Below are 14,505 nucleotides of genomic sequence, written 5' to 3'. Positions count from 1 at the left end.
GCATGCAAAAATTTCGTTGAGCCCATGTTGCATGTACATAAAAATCGAAATTTCCATTTATTATACTAGCTTTCGGCCGCGGCTTCGCCCGCGTGAATTTCCCACGGGAACAGTTATTTTTCCGGGACGAAAAGTATCCTATGTCCTTCTCCGCACTTCAAACGACATGTACGCAACATTTCAAGCAGATTGAGTAGATATACAATGTGAAGAGGTAACAAACAAACAACTTACTTTCGCATTTATAATATTAGTAGGATCTATAGTTAACTGTAGATAGACTGTAGACGAGATAACGATAGTCGTAACTTGCCGCGTGGAAATAGTCGAAGCAATTTCATCAGCCATTTTGTTTTTCTTTGCACAGTAGGTATTACCGTTCCGATCACTGCGCATGTTTACGCTTGATTTGTAATTATACCTACTTATTAAAATATACTTAATGCATAATGCAGCCATAATGCGTAATCTTAAAAATATTAAAACTTTTTACGATACCACGATATAGGTACGATATGACATATCCTAAGTTCTAACTTCCTATTAATATTATAAATGCGAGTTTGTGTGTGTTTGTTATTTTTTCACGCAAAATCTACTGGACGGATTTTTATGAAATTTGGTATACGAGTAGAATATAACATGGAATAACACATATGCTACTTTTTATCACGAAATTCCCACGGGAGCGAAGCCCCGGGGCGCAGCTAGTATATTATATATACGATATTTGTTTTGTGAATTTGTTACAGGCTAGTTTAGTCATGTGAAAGTGAAAAACTTTTTGTATATTTAATACAACGGATTGTTTCATTAAAAAAAACCCGTACATATACGTACAACACAAATGTTCAAATATATTCTTTGGAAATGAATCTTCCCCTACACCAGCCCCTCTAACGGGTCTATTCACTTTAGCCCTCATTGTTATAAACACTAAGAGTCTACGTATTAATTACATAACTGATCGACTTTTAGACGATAGGTCAGATAACGAAGTCAATTGTAAACATTAAACCAGCCATATTAAACTGGTAATAACCGAATGTGTTGTTAAATCGTGCAGATAAGATGGCTTGTTATCATCTAGTGATGTACACGCGGGTACTTGGCTAGCAAAACAAACTTAATAACAAGTTTGGACACGTATTTAAAAGTGGCCAAAAAAGTAAAAACCAGGAGAACTTTTTTAAATTAATATTATATGAATTTAAAATGTCATGGACTTTGTATTGGCCGGTGTTTGCTTATTATCAGGTCGAGCTGCAAGCTCGTTCGCCTATTAAAAAAATACGCATTTGTACTACCGTTCGAGATCATAATTATTTCCTTAAATCTTCAGCAAACTATATTTAAAAATTAAACTAATCAGTCCATAATAAAATAACAATTTCTTGCAAGTATGACATTTATTATCATAGAAAAAATATACATACACTATAAACTCTCAACGAGTTTTTGGCAAAATGTGTGATCGCATTCACCAGTCAATAACAATTCTTATTACAGTTGCGCAGCGCTCACAATGCGTCAATCGCCTGAAAGTGTCAAATAGTATTATTTGGCGTATGGTCCCGCCTTAGAATAGGACCACTCCATATCCTCCTTTGGATGTCGTATAGTGTACCCAGTTTTATAAGGCCAATCTTCTCCTTTGAATGGGATGCAGGATTTGGCCAAAAAGGTTATCATCTATTTGGTCTACGATAGCCCGTCGTCTTTACAAAAAATTTAGAAATTATATAAAAGAAGTACTTTGTAAAAAGGCATATTACAAGTCTGATGATTATGTGAACGACAATAATGTCTGGCCCAAGCATGGTGCAGTATCCTCATAAGATATATAATTGATTTATGACATTATTACGTACGTTTTGTACATTTAGCTTTTTATTATATATATATATATATATATATATATATATATATATATATATATATATATATATTGTGTGACAATTTTCAATAATTTTATTGGAAATACAACTTTTATTTTATTTATTTATTCAAATTTTGACATTTTTAATAATGATGTAAATTCGTCCTCCTAATTTTTAATATATGTATAAGACCTATATTTGTTAATTGACGTCCTTGGAGAAAAGGCTGCGGTGAAGTTTGTTGCGCCGCTTCTTCTTCACCTGCGCTTTGGAAGCCGGCAGTAGACTTAGTTTAAGTAATTTTTTTGACGTCAATAAGTGATGTAATCATCCTAAATTGAATAAAGAATTTTGAATTTGAATTTGAATTTACTTTTCTTTGCTTTTACTTGAAAAACATTTTCGTAAAACGCCATGTCAACGTTACGATTTTTTAAATTGTCGGATACGTCATAACCGCATTCTGAACGTTACGCAATTGTACGTACAATATTTAGCTTTTAGCTTACATTTAGTAAACAGCCGAGGTTTCCTTTTCATAACCAAAACTTATTTGTATAGCGTTAATATTGGTAGTATCCGTATATGATTATAATTATTCAATTATAAGTCCACGTTTCCATCACAGATCCTATTATTTTTGTAAGTTTGATTGATTGAATATAAACTAGGTAAGTATACTTACTTAATTACTAGTCAAGAGTAAAAACGGACAGTGCCCTGAAACGTGATGGCAAAATAAAAATTGAAAAAAATATATACAAGAAGTCCTCTTATTCGTGAAAAAATTACAACATGTTATAGTTTTGTCACTATCACACTATGACAGAAAGAGACAAAACATATTTTGACTAAGGCCTGTAATTTTTTGAATAAGAGGTCATTATATGTTCTTTCGTATATTATTATATGATTTGGAAACGATGTATAACGCACACCTTTACATGGGATTTGAATTTTTTAAATTCGTCAGAATGTCAGGAAAAGAAAAAAGAAATAAATTATTAACTTCGGCCTAGTAGCAAAAATAGAAGCAACATTTTAACCTTCCATTTGAATTGTACAGTCGACCTAAGAAAGTCAGAAATGTCCTATCATTGAATAAAGGAATTGGAATAATTTGAATTAACATCTGATTGCGACAAAATAACACAGAACAAAGTAAATAAATCACTTATCACATTGTATCCCGTACGAATGTCATCACTACATGCCCGCGCCGACGTCGGACGCGTCTATGCCCAGCATGGCCAAATCATCCAATTCTTCTTTGATCCTAGCGTCTTTTGCTGCTTCCTCACTTTTGACAAGCGCTTTAGCTGGCGCAGCTTTCTGCTTTTGCACTTGGACATTCTTGAGGTCGTGATTTTTGTTTCTGTTATTATGTTTTTGAGTCCTCGGCTTCGGGCTGGGAACTAGGGGTACATGAGTGTCGTATAGTTGCGGTCTAGGCGGGAATAGTGTTGGGTTCAGATCAAAGCTGAACATTCCCGGGATTTGGGGCTGCATCAACGGTATTGACGGGAACGCCGGCATTCCCAACGGGAATCCCGGGATGGGCGGCATTGCTGCTAGAATGTCCTGACTGACTTGATTCAGGTCAGGTTTCACGTCGCTAGGGAATATGATGTCTAGCGCTTCTTGAAGGTCTTTGGGTAAACTCGGCTGTGGTGTTGGCCTGCAAATTAATTAAATGTTTTAAGATTTTTTCGCTCGATGCCTAGACCTCAACAAACCTTGGAATTTTCAACTCCACTTAGTATCAACTTGTAAATTCATGATTCCGGTGTCATGGAACATGGACATTCTAGTGAATGTGTAACACACTGGAGACAAACAGCTTTTGGCCACAAGGATCAGAGTTTATTATATTTTTTTATTTAATTTTATCACAAAAAATATAAACGGTGGACTTAAAGGAAGACAACAAGTGGTGAAGAAAAAATTGCCGAAAGTGCAAAATTAAAGAACGGGACTAAATAACTATGTGTTTGAGTTTAAAAATAAAGCACTGCCGCTCCTGCTGGACTATCTTCTGTGTGAGGTGTAATATAGTATAGTATAGTGTAGTGCAGTATAGTGTAGTGTAGTGCAGTGCAGGTAGTGTAGCGTAGCGTAGTGTATTGTATTGCAGTGCAGGTAGTGTAGTGCAGTGCAGGTAGTGTAGCGTAGCGTAGTGTATTGTATTGCAGTGCAGGTAGTGTAGTACAGTGCATGTAGTGTAGTGCAGTGCAGGTAGTGTATTGTAGTGCAGTGCAGGTAGTGTAGTGTAGTGCAGGTAGTGTAGTGTAGTGCAGTGCAGGTAGTGTAGTGTATTGTAGTGCAGGTAGTGTAGTCTAGTGCAGTGCAGGTAGTGTAGTGTAGCGCAGTGCAGGTAGTGTATTGTAGTGCAGTGCAGGTAGTGTAGTGTAGTGCAGGTAGTGTAGTGTAGTGCAGTGCAGGTAGTGTAGTGTAGTGCAGGTAGTGTAGTCTAGTGCAGTGCAGGTAGTGTAGTGTAGTGCAGTGCAGGTAGTGTAACGTATTGTATTGCAGTGCAGGTAGTGTAGCGTAGCGTAGTGCATTGTATTGCAGTGCAGGTAGTGTAGTGCAGTGCAGGTAGTGTAGCGTAGCGTAGTGTATTGTATTGCAGTGCAGGTAGTGTAGTGCAGTGCAGGTAGTGTAGTGCAGTGCAGGTAGTGTAGTGTAGTGTACTCACACGGGCGGCAGCGCAGGCGCGGGTAGGCTGGGCGCGGGCTGCGCGGAGCCCAGCGCGGTGGGCAGCGCCAGCGCCGGCGGCGGCATCTCCAGCTGCTGCTGCCGCTCCTTCTGTGCCTTTGCTATCTTCTCTTTGAACTCCGCCACCTATCCGACGTTATGTTCTATTTTATTTACTTTTAGCTTTAATTTTATTAGTTTCACCTGTCCCGTCTGTCTGTAGTCTCTTAAAACAAAATGGCATAGCTGCAAACCGGCCCTAACGTAGACAATAACGCAGTACTGAGCGAGGAACTGGGGTGGGTCACTGGGTTAATCGATAGCAGAAATAAAAATGAAGATACTACATGAAATAAAATGTTCAACACAAATGTTAAGCTATGTGAGAGAATGTTTGTCACTCTAAAATCTACTAGAAATAATATTATAATTAAATTTGGTACTAAGTTCTGTATTTTTAAAATTCCTACTGTAACGAAAACCCGGGGCTAAAAAAATAAAAAGAAAGTTTACTAAATTAATCTACCTTTTTCTGTATTTCCGCATCCATCTCCTCTCTTCTTTTCTTGGAAGCTTCTTCTTCGTCATCCTTCTTCTTCAGTTCTTCTTTCTTTTGATCCTCGATTTTACTATTCTTCACCATATTCTTATATACCGGCATTTTACCTGTAGCAAAACAAATGTAACCTCGATCATCAGCATAAAATTCTTCCTTAACTGATAAAGTCGAAATTAGTAGACATAGAAAGTTGAAATTTGCACAACACTATTTGCGCTGTAGCATGGTAGCGGTAGCGATAGCGGGTGACAGTTGCCCGTATGACGTTGACATGTAATATTATGCAATTTTTTTTTATATATAACGATACTCGCAGCATAAATCTCGTTCTCGTTAGTATTATTATGAAAATTCGTGTATTATTCAGTTGTGGAGCGTAATAATAATGGATTTACCTGCGGAACTTGATAACGTTCGCAGTTGACGGACACGTAAAGAAGGACATCAACATCAAGTAATATATACATAGGTCCACAGACTTACCAATAAAAGGCATTTTCTTAATCTCAGGTTTCTTTTCGTCTCGAGGCGGAGTTCGGTCGCGCCTTCTCTCCTCTCTGTCCCGCTCTCTCTCTCTGTCTCTGTCGTGTCGCGAGCGAGGAGAGGAGCGATCTCTCTCGCGGCGAGGAGAACGCGAGCGGCGGCTGCTGGGGGAACTGTAGACGATAAATTCAGGTTTGTTCCCGTTGTGTCACACCGCGTTGTGTCACAATTTGTAATAGTGCTTCACATGAGAAAAAATTCAGACAACACTGCTGCAAAATGGGATTTTTTCTCCCCAATGTGTATCATATATTCATAGTCGTATCGCTCATGTCTGACGTTCACTTTCTTGGCAATTTTAATGGAGTGTTTTGCCATTGCCTTCTCCATTTCACACACAAGATGATAATAAACCAAAGTGCAGGTTCCCTCACGATTTTTTCCTTCACCAGAAGCAACTGGTGGTCGATGAAAACTATTATACATAAGTCAGATTGTATACAAACTCATGCTCTCTCATTCATCGAAGTGAATATATTTAGCATCCAATAAAGCATTGTAGATTTGTCATTGACACGCAAAGAAGTAATTCAAGGGGAAGGTTCAGGTATATACTTTATTATGATTTTACTAAGCCAAAAGGCTGATAGTAAAAAATAAATACAATAATTTAGAAACATTTGAGAACCGTTGCTTGTCTTGTGTGTCTTGTATATACAAGACTTACCGATTCTTTCTAGTAGAAACTGAGACTGATCGTTCGCGTTTGTCTTCATTCTGCTCCTTTTCACTTTTCATTCTAGAAAAATAAAACCAAAGCCTTAGAATTCCACCAATAAGACCGCCGTACAGCTAAACGTGGCCTTTCACAACTCGTTATGTAATTATATATCTGTGTGAATTTGAAAAAACCACGAAAATTACATACAAAAAACAGAAGGTACAGTTATATATACATTTTAAGCAATTTACAAACCTATTTTTGATATTGTTGAGCAGTTTCCGGTCATTTTCGTTCAGAATCTCCATCTGAATTGCCGACATGAACTCCGATAGTGCCTTCTCTTTCTCCCCCTTCGCCTTCGGTTTCTTAGCTATGACAAAAGTTGAAGTTATAAAAGTGGCGATTTCACCAGTGTTAGAAAATAAAAGAAAGAAAGTAAACATAACATGAATTATGATTGCATGAAGTTTTATTTGCTGAAACAGTAATAGCAAATTTGTGGCGTGTTGCTCTAGAACTGGACCACACCAAATCCTCCCGTGGATGTCGTACGAGGCTACTAAGGGATACATGCCTTAACAGCAGCTAGGCAACAATAGCATCCTCAAAGAGGGTTGACGTCAGGCAGGCGGTCGGTTGGAAAAGCGAAGCCTAATCTTTAAAATTGTATGGTTGATTTTTTACGGGAACCCTAGACTTCGGGGCTTAGAGCTCCGAACATAACCGGGAACACGATGAGAGAGAGAGAGAGTAACAACAAATTACCTTTGGCTTTTTTCTTCTTAGTATCACTATCGGAACTGCTTGAATCACTAGAGGAGCTGCTGCTACTAGGCTTCCTCTTAGCTTTCTTCTTCTTATCTTTCTTCTTCTTCTTCTCATCTTCAGGCGGCAGGTCCTTAGACTTTGTATGGAAGCCGTCTTTGCTGAACGTGATTGTGTGAGAGGTGTATTGTTGAGGTTTCTCCGTCTCTTTCTTGCTGGCCCTGGATTTCTCAAATGCCTTCTGTCTGTCTGAAACCCAGTCTGTTTCCCAGTGAGGGTTCTGTTCTACGAAGTTCTGGAAAAATATTACCCCCATTATATTTTATAACAAAATTTTGACCCCCTAGTTTCTTAGGTCTAAGAAGCGTCGTAAGCTATGAAGCACGTAGAGTTGCTGCCCTTCCCTGCCCGTACACCTACGCCCATTACCCTGGAATTAAGACTAGCAAGGAACAAAAAACTCAAGTTTGTATCACTGAAAGGTCGGTGGTAATTAGTTGATATGGTGCCAACGGTGGAGTGGAGGCTAGAGAAGTATTGATTACCTGATAGTTTTTGGAATGTATGATAGACTTGAGATGAGCGGAGGCACAATGAAGGTCTCCGATGAACTGGTCGCACAGCTTGCAGTACCACGCCGTCGAGGGCACGAAGAACTGGAGACCTGATTACAATATATTTTATTTTAAAAAACAATTTTTTTTTGATAATTGTTTTTGATAACTATCAATGAGGTATAAGAATATTCTAGTCTTTCCCGCGGCTGTATGCTTCAATTTTATAGAAATCACCCATTTCACGTGTTTTGGCATCCCTAGTTGCCAAGGTCCGACAACTAGGGATGCCAAAGACCGTGCGAAGTGGAGAAGACAAAGTAAGAAAGCGAACTCTGGGTTGTAATTTATATCACACTAGCTTATGTCCGCGACTTCGACCGCGTCAATTTCCCTTGGGAACAGTACTTTTTCTCGGATGAATGGTAACAAACTTAATTTGTTTGTTTATTTGTTACACTTTATTGCGTAATAAGCTGTAAAAAATAGGCGCCGACGTATTTTTTTTTAGGAAGAATATCCGAGTATACTCCGGCCTCCAGACTCTTTCGGCAGCAAAATTAAACTAGAGAATTAATAAAAGTTGACCTCGTATGGGCGTGCGTTTGGTGGGGGCGCTCGGGAGGCTGGGGAAGCCCTCGTTGACGCCCGTCACGCTGTGCCACGGGGCCTCCATGTGTGCCGCGGCCATTCTGTGTGTACAATATAGTTGATTATACATCAACATCGTAAATTGAAGCATTTGGTACGAAACGTTAATATTCCATCGAACCATAGTTTGTCCCAGGTTGCATTTGAATAAAAACTTAAAATATCGAAGATTATGGCCCGCCTGGCGTCTTTGCAATGATACGATGCCAATGACAAAGCCATGTGTCCATTAGCCGCCTTGTAAAAGACAATGTTCGACCGAAGAATCGATGTCGATCCACAGAATAACATATGAAGTAAAATCCAAATCTTACCAGATGCATTAAAATCATACTTTAGGCAGATATAAAGATAGTAAAGCTTACTTGTGATGCGCCGGCGAATGCAAATGGTTGAGATAATCCTTAGCAGTCGGCGGGAATTCGTTACAGACACGGCACCAATGCATTTCGGGATCATAATACACGTAGTTGAACTTGTGATTCGAGGGTGACCTGCAACCAGAGCTCTTGTTTTACTTGAGAAAATAACTAGGTCTGAATAAAGACATTTATGTTAGTTTCTTAGGTATTTTCTTATACTACGTTAGTAGGGTTATGACGATTTATGTTACTTCACGGTAACAGAAGGACGAAAGCGCACGTAAATTCGAGAATCACAAAGATTTCCAACCCCGATAGCTCTTGTTGAAGGCGGTCAAACTTGACACAAAACACCATTATGAACTCGAACCAAAATACAAAAATACGAAGTTTATTTGGGTTACAGTATTTAAATAGTATGTTAGAAAGACCGGCAAAGTTTGTGAAACGTACGACACAATGATCTAAGTAATTTGACCTAATAACAGGTGGGAAAAGCGGTGGTTTCGCCCGGGGCGCCACCACAGGGTGCAAACCCATTACCGGTTGGTAGAAAAAAAAAACTCTGTTTATAAATCTTCGCATATGGAGTAAATTTCGATTGTTTAAATATTTCTCGAAAAAGTACTGAAAATATTTTTTTTTTTACTTGTTTTTATATGTAGTACATAAACATGAAGAGGAGGAAAATGAAATACAGCAAGATGTAACAATATTTAATCATACAAGACAGAAGTAAAATCTAAATACAGTTTTTACATTAACTTAAAGAGTATATATTTACACATTTTTAATATACTAAAACCTAAAACAAGTTTATAATATCACAGGTACAATTTGCAAAATATCTCAGTTACAGTTCGTAGAACTGCAGAGACAAATAAACTTAAAACTTAAAAAATAAACTAATAAAATATATTGCATCAAAAATAAATTAACAAATAATGTTTGCATCTGACACAGCAATGTAATAATAAAAGCCACAATTTATTTTATAAAAATTATAAATCTTTAGCTTGGAAAGCTGGTAGTCTTCGTAACACTTGACGGTTGTCTGCATAAACTCCTCAATTGGTATGTATTCACTGTATTAGGTAAGCAAAGCTCTTCTAACGGTCCGCACTAGCCACTCGTGCAAAACCTGCTTTTGGATGAAAATGTTATGTGACAAACTATATTTACATACTCACCTATTCTATTATATTATATTAAATATTATTTTATAATTGAAAGTGTTTATACTGGAAGAATTAATTTAAAATATCAGAAATATTACTTCGAACACCAGCCTAAAACAAATTAGAAAAAAAGATCAAGTTTTTAATTCTTCCAGTTCAGCAGTTATATTTCAGAATACAGCAATTATACATACCTGGATTTCCGCTTGGATCCATGGTCCGAGTCGTCAGAATCATGAACTTCATGATGATGGTGTGCCTCTTCCCCGATGATGCCATTCAGCATGTCCACGACGTTGTTGATCGTCTTCAGCTTATTCTGGATCTCCAACTATAGAACAAGTCATTCAAACATCACCGAATCCGTGAAAAGTCATAATGTTGAAAATGGTAATCGTAAAAAGTTTTTTCAACCAGTGATCATCATTTTCAGAGCCAAGCTCTTAGTTGTAAAATGCAAGCATCGAAACATAACATAGCAGGTAAAAAAACAAACAACTAAGAATTTGACGCGGCGCAAGCTTCAAATGTAATTGATATAAAAGTAAATGAATAGAATATCATAGATAAATGTAACCATTTCATTCTGAACAGGAAGTCAAACCTGTAACTTGGTATTTTCCTTGAGGAACCTCTTAGTGTCAGGGCTCGGGGATCTCTTGGCGTCCCCTCGCAGTTCATTTCTCTGGTCTTTCAGCGTATCCAACTCCTTTTTCAATATTCCCGCCTTTTTTATGTAATCTTCGCGCTGTTTCGACAAAGCTGCCTTCTGATGACGCATTTCTGATTCTATTGCAGCTGTGAGGAGAAATTATAGCATTAACTATAATCTATTGTGATACTGAGTGTAATATGACATAACTGGTTAAATGAACAAAAAAAAAACATGCAATATGCTAATGAAATTTGTTTATGTGATTTTACACTCATACCACTAGCAAACGCTATATGCACAGCATCCAGGCTTAACTGATTATGCATCATTGCCCACTATTAGAGGCAATTCATGAATATTAGTCTCAATTCTTAAGTAAACAGATTCCAGCATTGGTGATGATTAAAGTAGAATATAAGATGCAAAGTTTTTATGTTACCTGAAATTAAATGTCATTAAAATATTGTGATATAGAATAAAAGTAAATAGGTTAAATACATAATAGGGTAGTTGCCTGTGTATAAAATAAAATGCTTTTACATAATGAAACATGATAATCAAATTTAAATTAAATTTGATTATGTTATTCATTTTTCATGAATTTGTTATACATTTCATACATTTAATCAATTTAATTAATTTTATTTATATTAACATTTAGTTTTTTTATGTTCTCAATAAAGTATAACTAATTAAAAAGCTTTTTGATTCCAACATTTGTGACGTCACTCCATCATCACTGTCATACAAGCCCCATCAAACTTTTTTTTTTTTTGACACACGGAAAAATGTCTGATTTGTCTTGATGGCAACTACCCTACTCATAAATACATACACCATACCCAGAATAAATTTGTGTCAATCAATTTAAAAGATTATGTGGAAGGTTAATAGGATTCTGAAAGAAATGTAGTAGTGATAAGCTCTCTCCTCTATTGTCGGTATTTTGTCTTCGTTATCTTCAGGTCACTCACTACCTTCATTATTTATATGTCTATCTGTTAAAACAAAATGAGTTCCAAATGTGTCTGCTATCCAAAAATAAGTGAAGTTGGTTTTTATTTTCTACCAGAAAATATTTTGAACAATCTCGATGGAAATCTGTAGAAAAGGACTTTGTCCTGAAATGGACTTCTCGCAGTTGAGATAATGATCTCCATTATAAATGTCTGCACCAATTAAACATACAAACTGCTGAACATCCAGTCACTTGTAACACTTTTCAGGAGCTACAGTTAACATTTTAATAACAACCATTTCAGTTATTACACCTTAACCTTACTTACAAAAGATTGAATGTTTAATTAGTCTAAAATAAGAGTAATACTACATTCTCACATTTTTACGAATACACCTACCTTCTTTTTTGATTTGGTCTTCGACATTAGGGATGAAAGCTGGCGGCGCTGGGGCTGGAGGTAAGGACATTTGATTCCAAGATGCCATTTCTGCAGGATGAGACGATTGAGGCAGCGATGTCAGTGATGGGAAGTCATCATAGATTCCGGAGTATGTAGACGTGTAGTTAGGATTGAACTGACTTGGTGGGACACCCTGGAGACAAGTTATTTATTTGTGATATAAATAAATAAATATATTGGGACAAATCACACAGATTGAGCTAGCCCCATGGGATACTAACTCAACGATACTAAATTTTATAATAAATACATATATACAGATAAACATCCAAGACCCGGGCCAATCAGAAAAAGATCGAACCCGGGACCTCTCGGTTCAGTGGCAAGAACCTTACCACTGCGCCACTGAGGTTGTCAATAATATATAAATTATATAAATTAGTATACAAATGAGTATGATACTTAACGTACAGAATCCAGTAAGAAATAGTAAACTTATTCCAATTAATTATATATAACAATAAAATCATAAATATTGTATGATATTAAATCACTTGTAGTAATCGTTTGTAAAAAAAATATTTATAGGTTATGTAAACACTTGAATCTTATGATCAATTTTAACATATAACAACCTCTGGTGGGAACGTTCCTGGAGCTGGTGGTCCACCGAATCCATCCCCAAACTGATTCTGACTGTCCCAGAGTTCACTTGGCTCCGGCAACTTGGAGATTTCACTCAAGATGTTTTCATCGAGGTCTTTGTCATTTTTTCTAGGTGATCGGCTTCTACGCTTTTCCAGCTCCCTGGTGGGTGGACTCCGGCTCCGACTCCGTTTCCTGGGCAGCGGCCGGCTGCGATGGTAATCCGATCGGCCCCAAATAGGAGGGCGATCCCTGTGATCACGGTCTCGTTCCCGGTCTCTGTTTGACAAGTATTTATTTCGCGGGTCACGAGGATCGCGAGACATTTTGTTTCGATTAACAATTTATGTACGGTATAAACTTATTAGATTAAGTTTCCATAACAAAAACAAAGAAAAACAGCACACTTATTCGACGTAGAGGTACAGACGCCACGAATTTTCCGACGCGCTTGCTTATTTTTTTAAATTTACTTTAGTAATTTAGTTAGTGTTGCCGCATCCAGCACCCACATGTGTCAAGTAATGAAAATGTCACCTATGTCAAATTTTTTATATCTGTGATATAAGTACGTGTGTGCCCAACCCAGCCCAGTGCCTAGTGCGCCCTTTGAATAATAGGGCATATTACGCACAGCTCAGCGCAGATGGCGCTACTAGTACAACTAAGGTACACAAACATTGCCAATGGAGGCAAAAAGCGCCAATTTTCAATATTGTTGAAGATTTACGACCAAAAATACCTTCTACGTAATAGTGGTTCGAGTTTAAAAGAAAAAGGAAGGATTTAGTGGATTATCCTGAAAATAATAACACTATTTTAGGTTATGTTCTGCATTATTTGGTCAACTGTGGTCATAAACTGTACGAAGTCCATATTTTAATAAGTGTGAAGTGTTCCAATTTTTTTTTCGACCGTTTACTGGCTCGAAAATTTTACAGCATGAGGCGTATCCCATAGTTTTCGAAGTTTTTTATCTTATGGAAAACGATTTTTCCCAATATTTCGGCACCCGAATATACTCGATACCCGAAGCTACATTGTTGTATATTTTCACAAACGAATGCTTACATATTGAAATGATTAATAAAGTACTCTAAAATAAACGTTTTAATCGACATAGCAAAAGGCTGCGGTGCCGAGTCGGGCGGCGGCGAAACGGGTATTATGGAGACCCAAAATTAAAATTAAAATTAAATCCTGGCAACATCATAAAAATAACTTTGCTTTTGACATTGACATTTCTTAGTAGACATTGACAAAGCGTTGACGAACGATATGACAACAAAAATTCAAACCAATAATATTCTATATGTTGGTATCTACCTACCTACTATTTTTCACCATGGTACTTTTTTTCTCCATGGAATTTTGTTTGACCGACTGCGGGGAACAAGGAACACAAGTGGCGGAGAATCCCCAAAATCTTGTTTTCATTTAGGTACTTATATCAATTCACGCTTCTTTCAATATAAAAAATTGACGTATTTAATTCAAGTACCTACAGAAAATCCAATGCAATTCTGCAATAACCCTCAAGCATCACGAAAACTCGAAAACTACTGGGCCCATGAAGATGAAACTTGGCAGGATGGTGGATTGTGACTAGGAGAGTCCGCTAAGAAAGGATATTTCGAAATGCCATCACTAAGGGGGTGAAATCGTATCAGGACACTTGCGCGAAAAAAATTGCGCGAAAGACATTGGCGCGCAAAGACACTTGCGTTCAAAGACACTTGCGCGCAAAGACACTTGCGCAATGCATTAATTCGATTTTGAAAATTTGCAAGCCCTATTTCACCCAAGGGATGTCCTTGGGTGAAATAGGGCTTGCAAGTTTGTTTTTTGACGACCCCGGTGGTGCAGTGGCAAAGTTCTTGCCACTGAACCAAGAGGTCCCGGGTTCGATCCCCAGCCGGGTCATGATGGAAAATGATCTTTTTCTGATTGGTCCGGGTCTTGGATGTTTATCTATATATGTATTTGTTATAAAA

General features: G+C 37.5%; 1 protein-coding gene across 1 annotated transcript; it reads right to left on the bottom strand.

The window, feature by feature from the left end:
• Positions 1-1,390: 1,390 nt before the first annotated feature.
• LOC128669356 (uncharacterized protein) lies at positions 1,391-12,993 on the bottom strand. Its single transcript, XM_053744125.2, has 14 exons — positions 12,502-12,993; positions 11,864-12,059; positions 10,455-10,648; positions 10,045-10,181; positions 8,676-8,804; positions 8,248-8,351; positions 7,651-7,769; positions 7,106-7,400; positions 6,593-6,710; positions 6,344-6,415; positions 5,617-5,789; positions 5,101-5,240; positions 4,576-4,721; positions 1,391-3,558 (listed from the first exon to the last, which is right to left on the bottom strand). Exons 1-14 carry the CDS (start codon positions 12,835-12,837, stop codon positions 3,087-3,089), a joined length of 2,631 nt encoding a protein of 876 aa, XP_053600100.1. The 5' UTR covers positions 12,838-12,993; the 3' UTR covers positions 1,391-3,086.
• Between the last annotated feature and the right edge of the window lie 1,512 nt (positions 12,994-14,505).

Source organism: Plodia interpunctella, chromosome 4 (genome assembly GCF_027563975.2).
Source record: "Plodia interpunctella isolate USDA-ARS_2022_Savannah chromosome 4, ilPloInte3.2, whole genome shotgun sequence".
NCBI classification, from domain to species: domain Eukaryota; kingdom Metazoa; phylum Arthropoda; class Insecta; order Lepidoptera; family Pyralidae; genus Plodia; species Plodia interpunctella.
Note: the sequence above shows the minus strand (reverse complement) of the source record. Positions and strands in the feature narration are given on the sequence as shown.

Bases quoted from the DNA above. Each gene is read 5' to 3' on its own strand.
- LOC128669356 (XM_053744125.2), bottom strand. From the start codon at position 12,837: ATGTCTCGCGATCCTCGTGACCCGCGAAATAAATACTTGTCAAACAGA. The intron at 4,722-5,100 runs GTAGATTAATTT...AACGTCGGATAG, and splicing joins ATGCGGAAATACAGAAAAAG to GTGGCGGAGTTCAAAGAGAA. The intron at 3,559-4,575 runs GTGAGTACACTA...ATTAATTTGCAG, and splicing joins GCGCCTGCGCTGCCGCCCGT to GCCAACACCACAGCCGAGTT.